The sequence below is a fragment of the Amphiprion ocellaris genome, chromosome 11, assembly GCF_022539595.1.
Source record: "Amphiprion ocellaris isolate individual 3 ecotype Okinawa chromosome 11, ASM2253959v1, whole genome shotgun sequence".
NCBI classification, from domain to species: Eukaryota; Metazoa; Chordata; class Actinopteri; family Pomacentridae; genus Amphiprion; species Amphiprion ocellaris.
This window is the reverse complement of record NC_072776.1, coordinates 16,041,725-16,066,779: the sequence shown is the minus strand read 5'-3', so window position 1 is coordinate 16,066,779 and position 25,055 is coordinate 16,041,725. Positions and strand designations below refer to the sequence as shown.

General features: G+C 38.2%; 3 protein-coding genes across 26 annotated transcripts in view; all 3 read right to left on the bottom strand.

The window, feature by feature from the left end:
- Positions 1-120: 120 nt before the first annotated feature.
- On the bottom strand, positions 121-2,501 carry tex30 (testis expressed 30). The gene is made up of 5 exons (XM_023275233.3): positions 2,377-2,501; positions 1,704-1,940; positions 1,527-1,578; positions 879-1,093; positions 121-360 (listed from the first exon to the last, which is right to left on the bottom strand). The coding sequence occupies exons 1-5, from the start codon at positions 2,392-2,394 to the stop codon at positions 199-201; spliced, it is 684 nt and encodes a 227-aa protein (XP_023131001.2). The 5' UTR covers positions 2,395-2,501; the 3' UTR covers positions 121-198.
- Positions 2,502-3,148: 647 nt separating this feature from the next.
- On the bottom strand, positions 3,149-13,012 carry poglut2 (protein O-glucosyltransferase 2). 3 transcript variants are annotated; one of them, XM_023275225.3, is made up of 11 exons: positions 12,943-13,012; positions 12,513-12,800; positions 10,189-10,394; positions 9,770-9,975; positions 6,802-6,879; positions 6,264-6,436; positions 5,016-5,253; positions 4,574-4,783; positions 4,375-4,464; positions 4,080-4,193; positions 3,149-3,313 (listed from the first exon to the last, which is right to left on the bottom strand). In XM_023275225.3, the coding sequence occupies exons 2-11, from the start codon at positions 12,698-12,700 to the stop codon at positions 3,296-3,298; spliced, it is 1,521 nt and encodes a 506-aa protein (XP_023130993.2). In that variant the 5' UTR covers positions 12,701-12,800; positions 12,943-13,012; the 3' UTR covers positions 3,149-3,295. The 3 variants fall into 3 exon arrangements, with proteins under 3 accessions (XP_023130993.2, XP_054870937.1, XP_023130996.2); XM_055014962.1 differs by lacking the exon at positions 12,943-13,012 and having other exon boundaries at positions 4,076-4,193; positions 12,513-12,936; XM_023275228.3 differs by lacking the exon at positions 12,943-13,012 and having other exon boundaries at positions 4,089-4,193; positions 12,513-12,936.
- A 1,104-nt stretch (positions 13,013-14,116) lies between these two features.
- The window catches only part of stxbp5l (syntaxin binding protein 5L), a 150,818-nt gene continuing 139,879 nt past the window's right edge, over positions 14,117-25,055 (bottom strand). For all 22 annotated transcript variants that reach the window (XM_035950486.2, XM_023275188.3, XM_023275193.3 and 19 more), the window contains 6 exons: positions 24,356-24,595; positions 20,202-20,565; positions 19,148-19,313; positions 17,957-18,068; positions 17,528-17,748; positions 14,117-17,091 (listed from right to left, as the gene is read on the bottom strand). In XM_035950486.2, the coding sequence (XP_035806379.1) occupies positions 17,050-17,091; positions 17,528-17,748; positions 17,957-18,068; positions 19,148-19,313; positions 20,202-20,565; positions 24,356-24,595 (1,145 nt within the window). In that variant the 3' untranslated portion in view covers positions 14,117-17,049. The remainder of the gene's footprint in view (positions 17,092-17,527; positions 17,749-17,956; positions 18,069-19,147; positions 19,314-20,201; positions 20,566-24,355; positions 24,596-25,055) is intronic.

Below are 25,055 nucleotides of genomic sequence, written 5' to 3'. Positions count from 1 at the left end.
GCATGCTGCAAATTCCGATTTAAGATCCAAGATTTGGAGATGTCACTCGTTTTTCAATATGTGCAGTGAAATTCCCTTCTTACAATGCATTCATACAACATAAAGTCACATTTACATTAATTATGTAAAATAATATCCTTTATTTAACAAGTTAAAAACACAAGACTACTAAATTAAAATCTGGTGACATAAATTATTCTATGCTCCCTGCTCACTGATCCAGGCAGTGACTTTTGAGTTTACTTCATCCAGCACAGCGTCCTCAGCTCTTCCTTTCACTGTCAGTCCATGGCTACCTCCTTGTAGCCAGAAAACTTCAACTTGAGCTTTTATTTCTTTAACCACCTTATTAAAAACAACCTGAGCAAAGAAAGAAAGCTAAATCACTGTTGGGATATATGACATGACATTCAAACAAAAACCATAAACTGCACAGGATGGGACAGCAGAACAACTGAAGTACAGCATATGTAAGACAGACTAGTATTGCCACCATTATACAATACAATAGCTGACAAGATTTTCAACGCACAAGAAGACAAGGTACCTGAAAGTTTAATAAAGAACTGTAAAATTCTATAAACACATGCAAAAGACGACTGAATTTCAGGACATTATGCACAGTGTGTGACTGAGATGAAGGAGAAAATTTGCTGCTTGTGTGCACAAATCAGGAGCACAAACTTTCCCAGACAAGGGAAAAATACAGTAGATTCAGTATATGTAAGAAACAGAAATATACCTCATTAAAACATATGGAATGTAGCTACAACTGTATGTATGAGAATAATAAGAATAAAAAAGTATGAACTTCACATTCTTAAAATGTAATAATGCATATGAAATCGTAGTCAGTCCAGCATACATTTCTCCCTTACCCTGTCACACATGTTGTCCTCAGTGCCTGACACAAACAGCACACGCATGTGCTCGGGTAGTTCTCTGAGACCTTCACTGCGTTGGCGATGGGCGTTTGTTTGTCCTGGTGGATGCAAGGGGAAAGAAAGGCAGATGACGCCCTGAACTGCATCCTCGGATTCATCGCTCAACTGTCGAGCCAAAGCCACAGCAGCACGGCATCCCATCGACCTGCCTGTGGAGGAGACAGTGTTAAAAGAGTCCTACTGAGTGAGTGCCATAATACTGTAGTTTATGTTGCAGTCTTGCAGATTTTTTGGGGAAAATCTGATCTTGTTTATGTCTGTTTTGCCAAAACAGAATATAGTTTAAAATTATTGTGAAATCTGTGCAATATCACTGACGTGCAATAATTATTGTTATAGTAGTTTTTACTTTTACACTACATTCCTTAAATGTTTGCACTATCTTTCCTCCTGTAACAATGCAAATTTCCCCACTGTGGGACTAATAAAGGGTTATCTTCTCTTATCTTATTAAGGATACATAACTACATAGCTTACAGATTTGGAAATGTGTTGAATTTTAAAAAACTGTTTTTGATTGGTGTTTTGCATTTTTCTGATGGCCTAGACTTGACATACTGTAAGCCTGCCATTGTTGCTTACCTCCAAAAAACATGCGTTTGATTGTAAACTTCTGGAGTGACTTCAAGTAGTCCTTAGTGACAAAACACAAGTACGTGAGTCCATTTAAAAATGCTCAATCATAATATAACTACATCACAGAAAAGGATTGTTGTACATCTAAAATAGTGACTGATCTGTCTTTAAATGAAAACTTACCCACACAGCACAGTAAGCCTTGACTCTGTAACCCAAGTTTAAACCTTTGCAGGTAAAACGGAGGCAGATGAAGCCACCAGATGCCAGACTGTGAGCCAGAGAGACTAGATGTTTGAAGTTCATGTCTCCTCCAGCTCCATGTGTGAGGATGACGGCTGTGTGGACATCTCTCACTGAGGCAGGGACACACAAGGCGGCATCCAGACACTTAGTGCCAAACGGCACCTTCAGTCGCTCCTAAAAGTCAGTGAGCAGTTCATCTAGACTTTGGCCTTTTTCAGTTTGACAGTTCACACAATGCAGGGTGTAAATATGTGAGAGAACTGAGCAGAAATGAGACCTGTCGTGAGTTTCTTTGGATTTTGAAACGACAGGACTTTCAGTAAAAGTTGAATGACCTATTTTTCTACTTTTAATATGCAACATTACACCTTCTGTCACTGACATTCATGAAGAAGCAACGTAAAATTTAGTGTAATCCAAGCTAGCTAGCTGTGACTTATCTGCAGACTTCAGGTGATGTGTTCAAGTCTGTATTCCTAATTTGAATTCTTCTTAACTTTACCCCAAACTTGACACAACAGTGTGAGATTTGAGTATAGTTCAATCCAAATCTACACTTCGTTAATATCTTTTCAGATATACTCATACGCCGTTATTCTGAAATATTTACCTCGTTAAATTTGTCCATTTCGAGACTTCTTCTCTGAGAAGCCCCTACCTGCGCATGCGCGACACCTAGCGGCTAGGGGTTGTCATTACACGTTGCCCGAGCCACAGACTTTTAAATCACTACCGCCCCCTCGTGTGTTGGAGGACCGATCAGCACCCTCTACTTCTTAAATACAAAGTCTATGTTTACGTAGTAATACTTGTGTTGTTTTGGTCTGTAATTGCTTGTTAGGTGGTTTTGAGGTGGAACTAATTGAACTGAGTTTTGATGAGATATGTTTGAGTGATACACACTAGGGGGAAATGAATGAGCATGTGGTATCAAATTTTCATGATATATACGTTATCGACTGTTGAAATGCTCTGTTGTACTTGCAAGAAGTTTCATGTGTGAAGATTCTGTGGAAAGTTAGCCCCTTTGGTAACAAGCAGCCAACAAGGTGTGTGACTGGATTGTTTTATTTGTTGTTGTTTCTGTAGTGCTGCCACAGGGTTAATGCAATTCGACTTATGCTTTTTCCTCAGTCTTTAGGAATATGTACGTCAATGGAATAAACAACAACCACAAACTTTACACCTTGCATGTAGCTGGATCCTTGGAGCAAGCAGGGTTTTGTTAGCTGCTCAAAGACTCTTCAGATACTCTGTTATCTCAAAGCATGTAAACATTGCAAATATATATATATATATATGTAATTTCAGGTTTTGTAAAGTGAATGCTCCGAGTAACTTGTGTAATACAACAGTAGAAAAAAAAACTTAGTTTCAACATATAAAAAGGAGAGAACATTTATTTATAAAATGAGAATGTGATATTCATATCAAGAATTATACAGATAGTTCACAAATGTGGTAAAAATATTTTTGATGATATATGAGATATGAAGAATTGCTCTGTAGTCGGCTGTGAAACGGGTCAATCAAAGTTCATCTTTCACCTGAAAAAAATAAATAAAAAAAATATTGACATTAAAAAGCGTGGTGGCACTGGACATAGACAGCTTTCAAATAAAACATGAGCTGGGTTTGTTTAGGCAGGAAGAAATACATGGCACCAAGAATGAACTTGTAATAAATGTATAATCTGATCTAATCCAATCTAATACAAAAGAGTACACATTTTATACAGTGTGATAGTCTAAACTTTCAGTCACTGAAACAGGTTTCCAGATTTGTTCATCCTACACTACTTTAAGTAGGTGCAGTGGCATTTCACAGACACCAGAGTGAGCCATACACTGTATTGTGAACCGAGTTGCCACGTATTGTTAGTATTTTTTCTTTAATTATTGCCAATGAAAAGCTTGAACCAGAAAAACGTAGCTGCTACTATTAGAAGTTGTCTGTTCAGTTTACTACCAATTTATTTACTAATGTACATCTAGTTATGCATTTAGTCATTCCTTTACCTTCACTTCTTCCTTCTCAGTCATGCAGGTCTTAACTACTCAAGACATGGAGGTCCACTAAACTACCTAAAGACTACTTCAAGATCGCAGCTGTAAATAATGACATTAATGATAACTGCATTCCATTTAGCTACTTCAGTTTCAGGGTATTGTTGTTGCTCACACTAGCACACCATTATGGTCTCTAGGGGGAAAAACTGGACAGAAAATCTATACATTTTGCACTTTTTCACATAGCTGACCATCCCGCCACAACAAGTACAAGTGCAATTTGATACAAAGTAAACTTACTGACATCTCTTACCATCGTCCTGTGGCAGTGACATGGAAACAGGTCATCAGCTGGCTGCTCTACGAGCTCCATGCCTTTACGAACCTTAGGCTCTGTGACCTGGAGTTTGGCATACGCCTACAAAAAGTACATTGATCTTACAGAGATAAGTATGACAGAAGAATCCAGAATATCATAAATTATGCAAAATAGTGTCAACGTAAGATACTCTGCACTCTGTATGATTATATGACAAGTAAGCTGGGTAGTACTTTGTTAATATATAGTCTATATAATGTTTTAACTCTAGAAATGTTACCTTGAAAAGTTGGTAGTAGTAGCAAAATATACTGTCTCCCATAAGATTACTGCGGGCAAACTGCTGACCTGCAAGAGCAATTTTCTTTGCCTGTAACATAGCAACAATCAAGAGAACAATTTATTCCAATTTGCCAAAAGTTACAAGTTACTTATAGTTATTCTTAATGATATCAATGATTCCAGTAACCCCTCATCACCTCTTCATCGTGGTCCCGAGCCCACTGGATCTTTTCCAGCAGGTCTCCCAGGTCTGCCTTGATAGGGATGTAGTGCTCCCATGGTTGAAGCTCATTATAGAAATGCTCATAGTAGCCAGAATCCTGCTTGAAGACCACACTGTCTCCTGCCAACAGGTAAGGCAGTCGATATGCTGCTACAGTGCCATCAATGTTTATTTGGTATTTGTACTGGTGGTGGAGAAAGGATGGAAAGAAGAACAATGAAATATTAACCAATTTTTTCACTGTCATCCCTTTACTTTCTGCATAAGAAAGCAGTAAATTTGACACTCAGTTTCTTTAAGAGTATTAACAGCTCCACTGAGTGCTAATTCTTACTGCTGTAATAGCATTTTTAAGGAATTTTCTATAATTGCAGACTTTTTAAAGAGACTATGGAGCCACCATGGGGCGTTCTCACCTTGAAAAAGTCGAAGAATGAGACGTGTTTGACCAGCGGCCCATAGAGGCTCTCATCATGTTTGAAGAAGAAGAAGTTAGTAAAAGCAGCATCTATAAAGTCGGGATGAGCCCTTGAAAGCTTGACCAGCTCCAGACGCTCCTGACGACTGTCCCGCCCCCTCCAGAAGGCTGTAGCATTCTTCTCTGGCCACGGCGGCCCAGTGTTGGCCTGAACTGACATCATGTCCAAGCTTACTCTGCTCATTGGATGGACACAATGGTGAATGTCAAAACTTCTGCAGTTTCTGAAACTTTCAATTTCATCGTCTGTAAAAGTTATGAACTTACTAAAGTCGGTAATGATAAAGTTTTACTGTTATGAGAAGCTGTTGCTGGCTTAACGTAGGTCCAAAATTAAATATTAGTTGTCAAAAACCTTCCTGTCACACACAAATTAGCTGTGTCCCACTTTGTAAAAATGTATCATTTTATACAAACAGAGAAGTGAGATGTGGAAATAATGAGCATAATGACACAGGTTTATTTCTTTTCTATTTATAAATCATCATGCAGTATGACAGGCTGTATGCACAGACCTGTATGTCTCCTCTGTTATCTGCTAAGGAAAGCAGGGCACAATTTGGGATGTCATTATGACAGTAACGTAAATGTGAATGGGTGGGAGCCTGTGATTATCTATGACTCATAAGAGTTTGGAGGAGGATTTCTTCAAGGGTGTCTCGGTGATGGGTTTGTTTTCACTGAAAGTTTCTCTGCATAAATGACCTGTTGAATAAACTAACGCCATGCAGACTTTTACTATTGAAGGTGAATTATATTGCTAACTGCTATGCACACTTATGAACCCCTTGATGCCTGAATTTATTTACGTTTAAATTTTTTTTTTAAAAGGTGTGTTTTTGCTTTCCAGGTGATGCTAAAATAACTGGAGATTGTTAGTTTGTCTATTACACATAGAACAGATGTATAATAATAATAATAACGGATATATAACAATTAGGTCCCATTCTGACCAGTCCTACGAGAAACCAGTGCTTGCTAAAGGTTCCGAGACATATTGAATATGCACAAACCAGCATTGGGGGAATGGATACAGTATCTCGGCTGCAGTCTGAATGAAAGTGGTATGATGTGAATTCACGACAATGAGCGTCAAGGGGTTAATACTTGATATGTGTAGCAGTTCATAGATCTTTTAGCATAATAAAAAACTGCTGAGCATTTTGTGTTATGAATAAACCTTTACCTTCCCATGGTCTCTAGCACAGACTCAGTCAGGTCATAAGTGGGCATGATGATATCTCTGGTGTTGTTAGAGCCACACCAGGAAAAGATGGGATGGATCTTCTCTGTGGGTTTCCTCTTCTCCAAAGGCCAGTCACCCAGATTAACAAAAAACTCGAAATCAGGGAGCCTCACCTAGACACACAACGCACCCACGTACAAAAGATCAGGGATTATGTTCTTCTTTAACAATATAAAAAAACGGAGCACTATTAATTAGAAATATTATTTGTAAAACATTATTGCATTTTAATATAGGAGATCCTGGTGCAGATTCATATTCCATATTTATTGCATATACTTAGCAAATTCTCGTAGACTTTTATATATCATATCTTCTTTATATGAAAGAATAATAGCTATGATATAGAGGTGACAAATCACTGGATAATTTGTCCTGTGTGGTTATCTAAAACCAGGTGATTAATGAAACATATTATTACATTTGTTAAAAAGTGAAGATGTTTCCATAATACACATGATGTATAAGAACAGCTTACCTTCCTGGTGAGTGACAGGAGGATGGCATCCATAAAAATTCTAAAACCGACATGTTCTCCAAATGTTTTAACATAGACCTAAAGAGAAAAAAAATAATTAAAAAAAACACAAAAATTAAATTACTTTACAACATATAACATTGCAGCATACTGTAGCCTTATATAAATCAGGTAGATAGAAGGGTTACCATAACAACCAATAGACTACACCACTGCACTAGGAGTCACTGTTAAAGCTAATATTTCCATCATTTCAACAGCACATTGGAACTTTTTTCTCCTTTTGAATGCCTTAATAATAATAATGTCATTATGAAACATTATCAGAGAATTCATTTTCAAAAACAGACCACGTGTCTAAACTTGAAACTACTAAATCCATTTCAGCTATTTGTAAACTACACAGACCACAGACAACTTCTTGAAAGACAGCACGATGTAAAACAAAGTAGCTGAAATGAAAAATAAACGATCAAAATTTGTGGAAGTGCCTTTTATATTGGAATTAACCTAGATGACAATGTAACGTGTAGTGCCATTCAAAAGTATGTAAACACAAGTTCAAATTCAGTTGGACATTTTTATCATTAACTTGAGGTGTTTGGATTTGAAATCAAAACATGAGCGTTACATAAAAAAAGTAATTATCATCTTTTGTTTATCTGTTTCACAGAAATGTCTTTCTACGACTTTCAGGTGTGCAGAAGTAGGTTAAGGACTGACTGACAGGTAAAACTCATTGCTCAGGTGTTTCCTTTTGTTCACACATTAATCGACAGTGGGTGTGCAGCCTTCACTTCAGTCAATTTTTTAGTCTGCTGAGATTGTAGTAAAAAACATAGACTTCCTTCATAAAAACATCTCGTCTGTAAGTAGGAGAAAACAAAGTTTCCAAAAACGTGAAATAATCTATCAAATATAATTTGGAAGGTTCTGAAGAAAAAGAAACTGCTGGTGGAAAGGACTATGGCAAGCCATTCTGATATTTAATAGCCAAGTCTGACTATTTGGAATTAAGCTACAGAGATCAACAACATTGTTTTAATTACACTGTGACAAGTCAAAATTTATCTATAACATAATTCTGACTGTAATTATAATTATGTAATTAGCTGTAATTCAGTTCTGACTGATCAAAATGATAGTTGCAGTTATCTCAAATTGCAGGACTAGTCCAAACTGTTGTAAATGACTGCTTAAGTGAGGCGTTGATAGAGTTAGCAGAAGTAACAGAGAATGCTATGGTGGATAGGATCATTACTAAACATTGTGAAATAGGAAGAGCTCATCAGCAAGGAGTTTGTGTAGAATCAGAGCTTAATTCATTGGAGACTTGTGGTCAAAATTATGTAGAACTTTGGCTTCAGGCTGTTCTGATTTGGCAGAAACAGTCGTATGCAGGTGTGGTAACAGTATCATTATGTTTGCAAGACAAGCCACCTCTGCTTTCCTCTTGCTAGAGCTTTGGCATCATTACAGATATTTGCAAATTCATCTTTCCTATATATATAGAATACTCTGTTTCTACATATCTGTAATTGTATTTTGAAGAAGCAGAATTTCCACAGAATTCCAGAATTCTACATCATTATATCATCATTCGGACTAATTGAAACTTAATTTAAGCTATCCAGAAAGGGCAATGTAGATATCTTGAAGTGAAGGTAATTAAAGATATCTGAAACTGGAATTATGACTATTCTTAATTAAACTGTAGATATCTGAAACTGGAATTAATACAGGCCATAATTAAGTTGCAAATATTAGCAATGTGAACTGTGCATACTTGCAACTAAATCTGTAATTAGAAATTCAGCACACGCGGATGGTAAAAGTGACGTCATTTGTCCTTAAAGGAATAACATCGTGGATATCTGAAATGCTTTCTATAATTAGATAAAACTAAATTGTGGATATGTTCATTACATATCCAGTCTGGCCATTAAATGTTAAAATGACTTGTCATAAAAGAGAAGTAACTCACAAAAACAGAATGACAGCAGACAGAAAAATCCTTGAAGCTGTAAAGAACCTCAATACAACAGTCAGTGACATCAGTTCCAGTCTAGAGAGTGAAAACGTGAAAGTTAAAAAAATAATAATACAAGCCAGAAAGGGAGTGGAACAAAGTTCTACAAACAGATTAGACCAAAATTAACTTTAACTAAAGCGATAAAAGTCAAACATGTGGAGGAATTGGCCGTGATCCAAACCATTCCGCCTCACTACTAAAACATGGCATAAAATAAAACCTTGTGTCTCACTGTTATGTTTTGGTCTCAAATTCAAATTTTGAAAATACAAAAATGGCAAATTCCACACTACTGTGGCAACATACTTTTGGACAGTGGACTTTGAATCCTTGACATGTGATAAATTCCTGGATGTTTCCAGGTAATGCTAGCACTGTGTGAACAGGCCTTCAGACCTATCAATGTTACTGCAACCTGGATTGATGTCCAAAGTGGTATTTTGAGAAGATTGTACCCATGACACCTGGCTGATGCACTGCTCTTACAGGTGTGTCACATAGCTCCAGGCTCTCCTGACTGACTTTACTACATGGCCCTAATTATTATTCAGCGTAAGGAAATACTGGCCCTTAGTGCCATGTTGCCCTTTGGTTATCATTGCATTTTACAGAGAAACCTGGGATTTTGTGTTAAATTACTTACATAATAAACAACAGTCACTACTTGGGGATACAGCTAAAGTTTGATTTCTTTATGGCTGTTTTAACTACAGCTAAACAAATGCATCAGTTTGCTGTTACATCAGATTGATACTGGCTGTTTGCTAAAAACAGAATGTCATGACACACTTCAACCACAACTGGAACCTAAACTCCAAACAACTTGCTCTAAGGGTTGTGAGTTGTCATTTTACAGGTATAAATGTATATTTATTTAACTTTGAATATTGTGACTTGATTATTTTCTTTTGTTGTCATGTCCTCACTGTGAAGTACCTTGTTGTCTTTGATTGTGTAGTGGCAGAGGCTTTGCCGCTGTCCAAATCGCTGTGGGATCTCCTGTGCATTGCGATCCGGGTCGACACTAGTCAAAAGAGACAGATCTCTGTCTATCTGAGGGAAGGACTGAGGACAGTGCATGTGGGCCTCCCATACAGAGCCACTGGGCTGAGGACAGTGGCATCCCTCATGATAGACTGGACCTGCAGAGGAAAACACTCTCATTAGGATATTTCTCTTCCACCTACATTAAACATTTCCCATCATTATCGGTTATTAAATCCAGAAAATAGCAGCATCTGAAGATGTAGGTTTACAGGATAAGTTGTTAACATTATTATACATACAGTTAAATACATTTTCAGTATGCTCTCATATTGAAGCACATTATGAGGGCAGCTTCAAGTGTGTTCTACCTTTGAGAATAAATGGTGACTTGGCAGCATGCTTGTTCTTGAGCAAAATGTGGATGTGAAGGTCCGTATAGGTGGCGTACATTCTGTAGCGAACCAAGAACGAGCCATCCTTACGATCCAGGACCTGGATCCAAATCCTGGTGAACTGCTCCACCGGAGACACGATCTTCACTTCGAAGGTCTTCTCACCAGGTGATGTCGTTAAACTGTGAGGGGGAGAATACAGAGAATGTGCTGCTGTTGATGGTGAAATCATACAGTGTCACTTGACATCACAAATATGAGATTTACGACAATGTTCTCCATCTAGAAGATATTAGTTGGTGACTTACAAAAAAGAGTTTTCTCCACTGAACAGTATATAGGTATATGTTTTTGTGTTCTTCATTTGTGCACAAGTATTGAGCAGACAATGATCCAAAAACACATGCAACTGTTACTTAATGGGCAATCACTGTATCTTATGAAGAAGTCACTTACTGTATATGGTTTATCTAACACTAACACATAGTTAGTGTTGCACTAATTTTGTGTTTTAATTTAATACCTTTATTTAACTTTTAAAAGTGTTTACATACTTTGCTACTTAAGAACACTGCACTGCTTGAATACAGAAGTTCCTGGTTTCTTTACTGTATGTTTAGTAGCACCATTCTGCTAGGTTTACATTGACAGCACAGCAAAAAAAAAACCAAAACAAAACACACATTCCACAAAAACACTGTTCAATGTGTAAACGTTGTTTAACTCTGGCCAGATGACCTTAGGGTTGCTATAATAGATGGGATCAGGCTTTTGCCTAGTCGTGCTCGTCTGCATCTCAGTGTTGTGTATCTACGTCCTGAGGGGATGGGAGTGAGGTATGTGTTCAGTGGGTGTGTTATGTCCTATTCTAGTATGGTTGCAATTTGTGTAATGGCCCTGTTGTTTAGTAAGCATGTTATAGAAGCAGGTGGAGCAACACAGGAGGATAGACTGGATGATGCTACGATACAGCAACAGAAAGAGATGGGAGGAAACATAAAGTCCTTGTAGTTTACAGATGGCTTACAGTCTCTGGTTGCGTGCAACACTACTTAAATTATTGTTCTGATAACCTGTGATTACTCTGTCCTTAAATATACCAACTTGTCTAGAAAAACGTGTGTCGCTGATATGATTTCATGCCCTATTAGCGCTGACATGCAGTTATTTTGTCTCTTCTGTACAAGCAGACAACAGCAATATTGTTGCATTGTAGTGGGGATGAATGGAAGTGAGGAACAATATATGCGTGGAAGTGATACCCACTGGGGAACTACAAAAAGAGCAGGATACCTTCAATGGTCTGGTGAAGATCACTTGAGGTTCTTTCACATCTTTCTGCCCGGGGCACAAACTTTCATGTCTGCTCTCTCACTACTGACTAGTTTAGGATTTCAACTTCCAGACTACACCCCACGTGGTTGAAGGATTTACTAGGTCTGTCTTTACGGCTGAGTCAAACAGTCTTCTGACACAAACAGATATAATGGCAACATCCTGCGTTTTTGTTTTCATCCACTACTGTACAACTATGATGTCTCAAAAACAACAACACAGTGTTGAACAATCAAGACAAACACTGATAACTAAATGGACACTAAATTAAACCTATGAGGCCATGCATATTTGCTAATAGGATCTTTTTTGCTCATTGTCACATACAATAGCTTCAAACCACTCTTCTGGTTAAAGTAAATAACAACCACATAAAACAAAGTATTTTCACTTCTATTAAAAAAAGAAGGTCAAACAGAGGTTTAAAAACGACTAGATTATAACCAATCTAGTTCTTTTTACCTGGTGTTATAGCTTTCCAGTTGTTTGGAGCCCCTTACAATGTGACTGAAATGCTATTATTGTATCAAATGTACTTGATTTCATTGTTTGGGTTAGATTTTCAATAATATAGCTCACAGAATACTTGCAAAGGACATTATTTCTGTATTTTACACACAATCTGTAAGTCATGTTAATTACAGTCTAGTTTCCAACTATAAATGAAGATATTAGACATGGCAAACATATACAGCCTGAACATCAGGACAGAAACATTACTATAGCATTGCCTACAATTGCAAGGAACATTTCAAGACACACCTTTGTTGCTGGCACAGATGTGAAATTGTGTGTTTTTGGATGGTATGACAGTTTGATTGGGCTTTAACAGGAAGCAATCAGTTGTTGGACAAGAAGTTTTGCACCACAACATCTGGAAGGAGCAAAGCTTGCTTATAACAGGTGAGAGGTTGGACAAATTAGAAAACAGAGGCGCCACAGCAGGCCAGGCCGAGGTTACTTACTTTTTCCCTGAACTGTCCACCGCCTGGATGTAGAAAAACCGGGCAGGGAGGACCACGTTCGCCTCCAGTCCGGGTCCCCACACCAAAGTTTTGGAGGCACTGAGCACCGACTCAGCCGCCGGGACTTCGTGTTTGAATACATTCAGGAAGAAGAGCAGCAGAAACCACGAAACAAGTCGCAGAGACATAACGGCAGCTGCCCGGCGTCGACACGTTACCGCCACTCCTCACTGGAGGCTTCCCATCCCCGTTTAACGGCGTCCAAAACACACCGAGATGAACTCAAGCCTGTGAGTAACGATTTAACGTAATTTAGCTCCGTTTCCATTTAGAATTACACAAGTCAGCGGCGACATTGTCAGTATTGTATGTATATATTTAACATGAGCGCATGGTTTGGTTATTTTAATGTGTATTCAGTGGTACCGACCTCTTTATTAGCTGTTCTCACATTCTTGCACAGACACTCCAGTAAATATTCTGTTAAATGAACTGGGAGGGAGGGGCGGGATCAGGGCATAATGTGGAGATCCGATTGGCTGTCGCCCCACTGACTCTGGCGACGATTGGCCAGAAGACCAACCTGAATGAAAATGTGATTGGACAGAAACACGGAAGTTAAACTCTGAGGTACATACTGGTTGTGCAGCCGAGTGATGTGATTGTGAATGTGGCTCAATTTTTTACGTTTATTCAGGCGGATTTTTTTATTTCTTTTTAGTGACAAATAAGTAGAGGCAGATTTGCTTTTAAAAATATTGCACATGATTACACTGTGAAATAATGACTTGTGTGTCGTGATAGTGAAATATTCATATAGTTTATAGTTCACTTGAATTAAAATCACAAACTGTAAAAGTATTTTATTAAAGGAAAAAGTTGCTTAAAATACTTTAAAAATAACGACAATAAAAAACGTAAATACATCGAAAAGATGTACACAAGAATTACCTCTTTCACAGCTATACAAATTTCTCTCATATTCCTAAGCTCCTAAAGCTGATGCATTTATGTGTTTAATATGTAGTATTTTACTACCGGTCAAGTTGAAGGTATTTTAAATATATGTATTTTTTCTATCCCGTTGCTTGATTTAATCTATAACAGAATATTTTAATAACTCATATTTTTTTATAATAAATCTTAATTTGTACACTAACCAGTAAACTGGCCAGGGTAATATGCAAGGTTTGCCTCGACATTATTGTAGTATAGAGGTATTGTATTAAATTAAAGTACTCATGCATTACTGGAGTGCTTTAGTAAAAAATATTTGAGAATGGAAAAACGGTGGTTACTGAACTCTAGGCATATTTTTGGGAAGATTTATAGTTAAATAAATGAAAAAAATAATAAATGACATATGTATGTGTACACTGAAAGGGTAAAAGTGACATTTACTGTAATTATAATAAAATCATGCTTTACTTTCATGGCTGATTGATGAGAGAAAATAAAGGGCATCTATGTGAAGCCCTAGAAACTAGGAATCCCACATGCCCAACAAATCATTTTGCATTCAGTAGGAAACATGTCGTCCATTTAACAAAAATGACAAAAGTTGATTCTGGTTAGGGACCAGTGAAGCAGAGCTCTCAGCTGTGTACATCAATCAATGTTTATTTCAGTTTGCTTTTGCATCAACATATTTTCAGATCTTTTTTGTCAAGTAATTTCTATTACACTAGTATAATATCAAGAAGAACAAAAAGTGGTAGAATCCATTTAAATAAGACAAACTTTGCTGCCATCATTGAGAAAACCAAATAAATGCCTTTTCAGCATACTACAGCGTGAAGAACTACATAGTTCCAGTGATTTAGACAGAGCCAGAATACCAGATACAGTACCAGCAGTAACAGGTACAACATATACAGAGAAAATATCCCAAGAATATCTTTTATCATTTTTTGTTTCACCGTTCACCCAAGATTGAACTGTACAGTTAATATAAAAACTGAAAACATACAAACCAAAAACATACTAACAAAACACCCTGTCAGCAGAAGTCAGATTTTTTAAAATTTTATTTTGGTTTTGTTTTTTGTTTTCTTTTTTGTGTGTTTTCTCTGCCTTTGAAAGAACTGCACTGAACACAAATCTCATTGACGGTACAGAGATAGGAGAGAAATGTATCATTACTACTATTTTGACATGTTTAAGACACCCTATTGAATCAAATCATGTGTAATTCCTGAATTCCACGTGGCTCGGCTTTAGGATTTCAGGTGAACTGAGTTAAAATAAATGGGTTTGAAGGATGTTCAAGCCTAAGGAATGTCTCAGCAGCCTGACAGAAAGCAGGCAGAAATGACTAGCAATGCAGACTCACTTGTGTCTGTAATTCTTTTAAGCTTCGCGTGTGTCGCTGTGCCTATTTATGCGGGAGCAATGTCAACATGATCAAGGTGCAGTACTTCATGTGTGTTGATGCTCAGGTGCATAAAGGCCTAATGTGTGAGAGATGGATTTCAATAAGCCTCCATTTGATTTTTCAGATCAGTTCAAATTACAGACAAATACACAAGTACAAAACATCCTCCTCACTTAATGCTGTTTGTCCGTGTTGTGTGGCTACCCACTGACATACAACACAATCACAATATGATACACAACCATGTATCATGAAACATTTGCTGATTTTAAAATACAAGAGCCTTCAGTTAAGAGGCCATTACCATCAAATATAGGACTGCGACACAAGGATATCATAGTCATCAAGAACAATATTGAAAGAAAAAGACCATATTTGCCTTCAGTTGAAATTGTCGCAAATGTTTTACACATGTACATAGTTTCTTCACTGACTCAACATCTGAACATCACTAAGAAAAAAATACTGTTACTTCTCCTGAACCATTAAACAACTCATAAGGGAGTCGGTAGCAATTAAACAGATGTGATTCCAACTCCTCTTCATTCTCCCGTCACACAGACAGTGACAGTCATTATGAGTATCGTCTGTCATTATGAAAAGAGGACTGCTCGGGTTTAACGCTGAAAATGCACAAACCACAAGACTGAGGTGGAGAGAGATGGGAGGGTGTCATTCATTTTTGATTGCTTTGGCAGAGAAAGAGTCCGACTGAACATTTGTGGCACTCTTTCTCTCACTCTCACTCACACACACACACACGACCTAATGGCTCACTAAACTCGTACATCTGACAAAGGCAGCTAAAGACTCAAATGGTGATCCAGTGACAATCAAGTAAAGTAAATAAAAACACCCTCATATTTTCCTTTTCATAAAGAAAACTGACTTGTTTAACTTTGATGTACGCCCTCTACGACCACCTCCAAGTGTTATGTCTCACCTGTTGTGATTAACAGGGAAACTGTGATGACTACCACTTATTAGCTCTTTATTAGTTAGTTTGCAGTGAGTGGATTCATCCATCTTGTTTTTTTTATGGCACATGAATAGTACACAGGTTTATACTATAGATATAAACACACTGTTCAGAATCTGCCTGTATCTCTCTCAGCATTGGCTTACATCTCACGCCAATCTCTCCAATCTCTCCAATCTCTGTTTTCATACAACTGCAGTTGGGGAGCGAGATATCCCTCATCATCATTTAATGCTTTTGTAAGTAGCAGCAGCAGCCGAAAAGTGAAAATAGGTCAGTGTGATTAGACTGTGCAGAGTTAAAGTGTTAATATTACTGATTTATATTTGCACTGTGCAGCCCAGAGTAATTGAAGTAAGAACAAAGTTTTAGCATTATTCTAAGTGTGTGAAGAGAAAGTTAACTGTGCATTTATATTGTATCAAGTAATATTTGCTGAGACTAAGAAAGAAAATAAAGGCAACTAAAAAGTAAAAATAAAAAAGGGAAAGTAACACAAATTTTGGCTTAATAGCAATGCAGGTATACATTTCCCTTTTTATATATAGTTTTTGTCAATATCTCAAAAAATATAAAGTTTTTCCTAGTTTCTGTTGTTGGCTTACATCATAAATAAAACTTTTTTTATTATTTTTGAATCTCCTGTTAAAGTAGCATGCTGCTTTTTAATATGGCAGTTGTATATTTTTAATAGTCATCCATTGTTGGTTCATGCATTTCTTGTTGGTTTCTTAACTTTTGAGTATCTACACAGTAAGGTCCAGAAAACCCAAACACACAAGCGCACACTCAGACAAACAGCCACTCACACACACACACACATACACGCACGCACGCACGCACGCACGCACGCACACACGCACACACGCACACACACACACACACACACACACACACACACACACACGCACACACACACACGCAAACATGTCGGATTTTTCCAGTTCCATCTTCAGACTTTCAAATGCCGCCATTCTCCCTCTGTCCTTATCATTGCCTGTCTAGACGAGAGACTCGCCCGTCCTCATCATTCAGCAATGTGACAGTGCTGTACAGTCAGAAGCCATAAAGACAAAGTCACTCCTGTGTCTCTCTGTTAATTGCTTTCATTTTTTAAGTGAAAGTCCCGTTGCGGCATAAAGTTCCCAGCAGCCCAAGGGCAGCTTCAGCCCTCCGTCCTGCTATTAGAACTGGTACCACTTCTTGTCCTTGCACTTCAGCATCAGCTGTAAAAAGACAAAGTCACAGTCTGTTGTTGATGAGGAACAAAACGTTATCACAGCTTCATCGCCTGCTGGAGCAGATTTCTTTGAAATGACACAGCTTTTTTCATCTGCTGTATGCACCATTTTGAAACCTCAGTGTGGTAGTGTAAGAGTAAATAAATAACATCATCTGTTTGCTCATACTATTGTGCATTGCCATGAAAATGAAGTCAGGTGAATTTATCAAGAACAATCAAGCTTCTCTTTCTTTTAAGGGGAATTTAACGTATATTGCAGCTTTAATGGTACAAAAACAAATTCATACTCCTTAACACTGTGAAAACTAACATGAATAGACAATCATTGAATAATTATTTTTTCAAGTCTTAACTTTAAAAAGTATCCATTTACATATTTTGAAACAGCTTTGAGCATAAATTTGTGGCCTTGATTTCACCTCATGAGCGTGTTTGGAGAAGGTCTCTGCACTGGTCATCATCAGGGCGGTTCGTTCCTCCAGCTCCCCCAGCCGCTGGCCTCTCTCATCCAGAGCGATACGAGCCCGTGCCAGCTCGCCCACCGCTCCGCTCGCTGCAACCTTCATGCCCTCCACCCCTCCCTGCCCAGGGATGTGCTGCGCCAGACTCCGAGAAGCCTTACCAGCTGCTGCCTCGCCAACTGTCCACAACGTCAGGTGAAAAAAGAAGCAGCGAGAATGACAGCGATTTAGAGATAAGGCTTGTAAATGGGATAATGGCTGTGGCATTTTTACTGCAACTGTAAGGTTAACCTTTGAAGGCTACAATCATTTATATCTTCTTGTTTATTATTAAGAAAACAAAACAAAAAACCCAAACAAACAAACAAAAAAACTAAGCAAACGCACAAAGCTCTTCTCTGTCGAAGGTGTGGGCATTTCCTCCAAAGAAGCCCTTCAAAAATCCTCTGTTCTGGGCTTCCGGTGTTTCTATTGGTGTAAATAGCTCTCCCAGCATTTCCTGCAATGAATGAAAACAACAAAATCTTGACCATTGCACAAGAGGTATAATGCCATAAATGAGTGTTCACACAGCAGTAAACACTGAAGTGAGTCGGAGACAAAGCATCACATTTATCTTTGGTGTCAGTTACTTTTATGATCCTTTACGAAAACCGCATTGCTGCCTATACAAATGTTTGATAAAGTTATTATTTTTTTTAAGTTATTTTTTGGTCATTTCTTCCTGTATTATGTACAGGAGGAAATGGAAAGTGGGGAGAGAGACAGGAAACGTGGGTAGAAGACTGGGGGAATGACATGCAGTAAATGGCCATGGGCTGGATTCGAACCCAGGACCGCTGCGTCAGGAACTATAACCTGTTTATGGGTCACCCATAACCGTTTGACAAACTTGGTCCTACTGGAATTTTACTACATACACAGACTACTTTCCCCCGTAACTGGGGAGAACCAGAACCAACAAACAAAAACCACCGTTGCCTGTAGATGGCACTATGGCAGCATCACATTAGTGGCTCCACAGACATGGCTATCAGTTGTGTGCTGATGGGTCTTAGGAATAAGCATCTGTGGATGTGAATACGACTGTGTGTGTATGCGCACACAAACACACTGTAAAACCATATCCGTATTGAACCCAGCAGGGTTCATACCACATATGACAAGTGTGACATTTCACTTCAATGGCTTCTGTCAGCTCTGGGTGTCGCCAAGGGTGGGCATAATGGCCCATGCTTATTTACCGCACCAATACTTTTCTGACCTCAGAACCAAAATGTGAGATAATTCAAATTGTCAGTCAAGCAAAATTTTTTGGTCACCCACACAGATGCAAAATTGGAAAAATCTTTATCTTCGCATCAACACATGCATGAAAGTCATTCATAAAACCATCCGTCCATTATCTATACACCACTTAAACCTCATTAGGGTTGTAGCTGGAGCCTATCCCAGCTGACTCAGGACGAAGGCAGGGGATTCATAAAACCAAATAAGTGTAAAATAGATGCTGTGTGTCACAGACAAATAGACTGATGCATAGATAGACAGGATGCACGCACAAACTGCAGCGCTGACCTGCAGGTTGTCACACATCTCCTGGCTGTATGTGATTCTCTGGATCTCTGTGGGGGAGCTGAGATATAGTGCCTGCCCCCCGTTGGTGAAGCAGAAGGTTCTTGCAATGCGCATGTCTGTCAGAGGCAGGTAATTAACATCCATCAGTGGTCTTAAGCTGGGCAAACTGTGGGCAGAAGGAGAGCGAAAGACAAGTCAGAAATCAGAAATGTTTGTATGAGGTCATTTATACCCTGCATGTTGACCACACCACATGCCAGAGCCACGTTTTTGCCAAACAATTATATATATTTATTTTCCATCCAATTTTTTGTAAAAAAAATAAATAAAATAAATAAATAAATAAATAAATAAATAAATAAATAAATAAATAAATAAATAAATAAATAAATAAATAAATAAATAAATAAAAGCAACAACAGTTAATTAGTAAACTTTTAACGGATAGAAAACTTCCTTCGGTCTTACAGTGAATCTCTTACAGCTATAAATAAAACATCCATCTGATCACATGACATCAAACTGTATTCTTAGAGGTATAAATAAAACCAGACAACTGGTGCCACCAAATAGCTTCCAGCCAACTACAGAGGAGTTTCTCTACATGCAGTTATGTGTCACTGGCACTGAAAGCATTCTCATCTGTATCCCGAGGTGTATTTGAACAAAAAAAAAAAAAACAAGAAAAAAAAAGAGTTTTAGTCACAGGATGTTAAAATTAAATAATTATAGTCTGTTATATTCTTACTGATGTTTATCTGTGAATTGCACATAGTTTACTTGATGCATCAGAGGAAGCACTCTAAATGCAAAAGGTCAATGTGCCCTTAACCGAGTCTACTTAATTGTGAATCCTGGGATCTCAATTATTTTAAAATTATTTGTGTAGTTCTTGTGTAAGCCAAAACCTGCAGACAAAAACACCCACCAGCACAGAAAGACAAGTTAAAGTATATTGTGGAAACTTCAGCTCAAAACACTAGTTTCAACACAAGCATCTAATAAGTCCATCAAATGTAAGACACACATGCAGAACTCTGATGAGTGGTCATACCTGAGCGTCATGACGTGTCCGTTGGCACAGAAGCAGGCGAGGCACACACTGTTACACACAGACACCACATCGGCCCGCAGTACGAAGGACGACTCTGTGATGTTGTGGACAAAAAGGCAAGACTGCGAGGGCATTAAGAAAACTTTGGCCTGCCTCTCAGAGCAAACCACTGCCAAATGCCCGTCTCCGCAGGCGTCTTGGGAAGATGATGGTGAGAAGTGGACCAACTTGCGCCTTCGCGGTCGGTCAGGGTCCTCGGGGGCGTTGAGGTCTCGCCAAACCTCGTAGGGACTCTGAATGAGAGCTCCCACGAGGTCCAAGAAGGCAAAGCGCAACACAGAGCTCTTCAGCATGAGGACCGCTCCTAGGAGTGTTTGGGCAGATTCAAGAGGAAAGACTAAACTTTTGAAATCAACAGCATCGCTACGACAGGCCAAGAAGGTGCTGGATGCAAAATATCTTTTCACTCATCTCCATTGAAAATACCAAATGTGTTTTGTCGCATAAAGTTAATTGACATGGAGAATGTCAGTATAAATGGATGATGCTACAAAACCCTCTGAACCCACAAGCAGTTTTGGGCCGTTTTTCACTCGCGTCACATTTTAACTGAAGCTCATTTTTTCACTGTAGTATAAAATCTTGCATCGCTATGGAAACAGCAGAACCATGGCTAGAAGTAGAGAGAGCTGAAAAAGTCAACATAACACAGTTATGGTGCCATAAATCAGGAAAAAAAACAGTGAATGTTGAATTTTCTTGACTCTTTATTTTATAAAAATTGGAAAAAAGGACTGGGAATCAACATGTACAGCCTTTTTCCAAGTGCCTATATCCATCCATCCATTATCTATACACCGCCTAATCCTCATTAGGGTCACGAGGGGGCTAGAGTCTATCCCAGCTGACTGAGGGTGAAGGCAGGGCACACCTTGGACAGGACGCCAGTCTATCACAAGGCTACATATAGAGACAAACAGTCACACTCACATTCACACCTATGGACAGTTTAGAGTTACCAATTAACTTCAGCCCCATGTTTTTGAACTCTGGGAGGAAGCCGAAGTACCCGCAGAAAACCCAGAGATGCACAGGGAGAACATGCAAACTCCACACAGAAAGATCCCAGGCACAGGCAGGGATGTGAACTGGGGATCTTCTAGCTGGAAGGTGATGATGCTAACCACTGAGCCACTGTGCAGCCCAAAGTGCCTGTATGCGTTTCCAAAACCGAGAGAAATAATAACTGCACATACTATAGACATTTTACTACTCACAGAATAGCATGTCACAGATGAGCAGTTCAAGGACTGTCAGTAAGTTGAAAGTCCAACTAGTCGTTCTGTTTTTACGGTTTCTGGCTGTGATAAAAGGTGTAACTTGGCAATTCTGCAAAAAGAACATGCCTTTCAAATCCGCTAGCGGGTTCAGAGGGTTAAACAATCACAAATGATCATGTATTCATATTCTGAGCCTAGTATGACTTGTTATCTTTTGCTGGCTATAACACATACACCAGAGCACAGGTATTTTTTTAAAGACAACATTTGGTCCGTATAAATTTATCCACTAGCCATTGGAAATTCATAGCAGCACTTCAAGAACACACGGGGAGATTTTAACAATACTTGCATTTCTGTCCTACAATTTTGCTGTGAAGCTGAATCTATGACCCTCCAGTAATAAGCTCTCTTCTTGTACGTTCTGTCTCAGGAGAACCACTGCTGCATCAAAGGGCCTGGATTTTTGAGTGTTTTTACTTTGAGCAGGAAACCTTTTTCTCCACATGGCACAGGGTTTCTGGATTAGTAATGGATGTATGAATAGCTTTGTTGTATTTAGTCAGATGGCAAAAACAATGGGGTTGCAAATCTATCCTTACTCTTGAGTACAGAAGGAAGTATTTTGCAAGGTCACGCACAGCAAATTCTCATTAAAGTTTTCCATGACGACAAATTCCACCTAATTGAAATAAATTAGGTCTTAGAAGCTTTTAAAGTATGAGTAAGACCAAATGTTGTTTTCACAGCTTAACACAGTGCACTTTATTCCTCAGGAAATGACCTGCTCTTATTTTAAAAGCTTTGCTCTGCAACAACATGACATTTTCTCTGATGTCTAAATAGACCTTTCATGCCAATTACAGACATTTTGGGTGGAATAGGGATGAAAGATAATTTTACACAGATCAGTCTCCTGGTTTTCAATGTGAGTGTATTGTATATTTACATATTTGTTACATAGATAAATTGCTTGTGCATGTAATAATAACATAAGAAAAGAATCACATTATCCATTGATTAGAAAAGTCTAATTATTTCATTTTGAGCATTTTGGTCTAGCAATGTTGCAGTTGTTGGAAATAAACTTTACTATTCTTATACAGATGAAAATCATTTTCACTTTACGTGTGTTCTCAGTGTTAATACTATAAGTATAAGTATTATGAGGGATGAGACAATGTGTAATGAGAAAGCACTTGTATTGACAAGCCATCTCAGACCGAAGTCATCATACAAACTTGATATTGTGTCCATTTTGTTGCGCTGCCGTAGTGGTCTAAAGTCAATTAATGCATGTTTAAAGTTTGCAACACTAGTCACTCTTATGAGGTCAAAAGCATCTTTGTCATATGTGAAATAGTTAAAGATGGGAACACACGTAATCTGGACATTTTTTTTCTTTTAAAACTGATTACCATTTTGAGTTAGGCCTGCAGTTTAAAGAGGCTTCATTTAACTTTCAGTTCATTCTCATGGAGCCCTGCTGTGGAAGTTTAATGACAAACTGCTAAACAACAGGGAAATTGAGATCGCTCAGTATAGTCCATTCATTATGTTTTCAGCCAACAAATTCAAAGATTAAAAGTTCACACAAGGCTTTTTGCCTGTCACGTGGAGCATAAAAATATATTATCACAGTGTCAAATCCACACATTAGCAGAAACATTTAATAAAAGAGACATGGTCCAAAATCTAAATGTAATATAGATTATTAGATTTGTTTTGGAAATGTACTGCTGCCACACTAGAAAAAGCAAACAGATCTGTATCACATTATAATGTGAAAAGTTTATTGTTATAAGATGTTTTTTTAAACATTATTATGACATATAAACAAATACACTATAACAATAAACATCTCTTGTTATACTGTGATAACTTGTAAAAAAAACATAAAAGTCATATTTGAACAACGTGCAGAAAATGGGAAAATTGAGGAATATGTGTAATTTACATGATTTAATTCAATTCTACTTTATACTTGGTTTGAGACAAGGTGAGATTCTGCTGTGATTGAGCTCGATGGATGATGTTGTGATAACCTGTAAAACAAATCTTTCATTGAGGATGCATACTTTTAACAATATCATCCATCGTGCTCAATAACAGCAAAATCTCTCTATGATGCAGCCAAAGCATGAAGCAGAACTTGATCAAAGCATGTAAGACAAACTCCACAATTTATCCCGTCTCCACACACTTCATTTAAATACGAGTTTCACATTATGGCAATGTTAAATAGTATACTGTTGTAACTAGAAAAGTGTATTGTTATAATGTGATAAGTCTGCATGTCACCATAATGTGAAAAACATCTTGTTTGAACAATACATTTTTCATATGATACTGATTCATTTTTATTTTTCTTCCATAGTTTAGGATTGGAATTAGTAGTGAGTAGTCTGTAAATACTACTATGATTAAAATAAGCACATAACTGATGTCATATTTAGATTTTATTTCATTATTTTAAATGCCTGCCTTCTGAACATTTTAACTTCACTACATACTTGTTTTAATTTTGTTATTACAAAGCTAAGAGTCATTTATGCTCTTTTACACATTAATGCATTTGATTTAGGGAGTAGAAAAGCTTTTGATCTATTACATTTTATTTTAGAGTTGTGACAATCATCAAAAGTCATCAAAATATTGTTGAGATCAGAGAACCCTGTGACAATATTGCCACGCCAGAGTAACAAGCAGGTTCTACAGAGGTTGTAAATAGGGCAGCTTGAGCACATGAGAAATGTTGGTAATAATCGCTGTTTGAGCAGGAAAACTATGTGAACAACTATGACTTAAGTGAGAAAAAACCTTTTTAAGGTTCGTGACACTTTTGTGACAAAACCCAGTCTCGCTGGTACTTACCGCTAGGACCAATGGTAACCGGTTCCTCCATCCTCTCCTCCTGGTCGGTGGGAATTGACATGGGGATGAGCAGGACCACACCTAAGCTAGTGCCCACCCACAGACATGGGGTGGGCAGGGCATCACTCTTGCGTCCGTAGGACTCTCCAAACTGCAGCGTGGTGACGGCCTCTTTGGTGTCCCGGTCAATGCTGGACACACTGGAACTGCGTGAGCGGCTGAAGGAGTTTTCACGACTCTCTATAGCCGCCAAACACAGAGGCACGGCACAGGCCCAAACAATGCAAGAGGAGAGAGACGTGAAGCAATGACAAGAGAAAGAGAGAAAGAGAAAGTGTTGAAGGGTAGGAATGTATGGCAACAGTAAAAGAGTGGTAAGAGAACAGCAACATGGCGAGAAGGAAGAAAGAGTAGAGGTATGAGAGGACACGCAGTTAAAAAGAAAAAAGAGCATACAGTGAGCAGAGAGTGATAATGCACGCAGAAGACAAATATTCTTTGAAAAGTCAAAAATAATTTTTTGCAGATTGTGCGTCATGTAAAACATTGGGACAAAAATGCCACTGAACAGACGTGATACACTTGGAAGGAAAGTGACCAATAATTACAAAGAGACAGCTGGACAGAAACATACTGTCACACCACATCCTGAACACACACACGCACACACATACACACACAATTATGTCTTAGTTTACAG

Coding starts and splice junctions, on each gene's coding strand:
- tex30 (XM_023275233.3), bottom strand. Junction 1,579..1,703: donor AGGCTTACTGTGCTGTGTGG/GTAAGTTTTCAT, acceptor TTTGTCACTAAG/GACTACTTGAAGTCACTCCA. Junction 1,094..1,526: donor CAAACGCATGTTTTTTGGAG/GTAAGCAACAAT, acceptor TCTCCTCCACAG/GCAGGTCGATGGGATGCCGT.
- poglut2 (XM_023275225.3), bottom strand. CDS start 12,700: ATGTCTCTGCGACTTGTTTCGTGGTTTCTGCTGCTCTTCTTCCTGAAT. Junction 10,395..12,512: donor GTGGACAGTTCAGGGAAAAA/GTAAGTAACCTC, acceptor TCCCCCTCACAG/TTTAACGACATCACCTGGTG. Junction 9,976..10,188: donor GTCACCATTTATTCTCAAAG/GTAGAACACACT, acceptor TTTCCTCTGCAG/GTCCAGTCTATCATGAGGGA.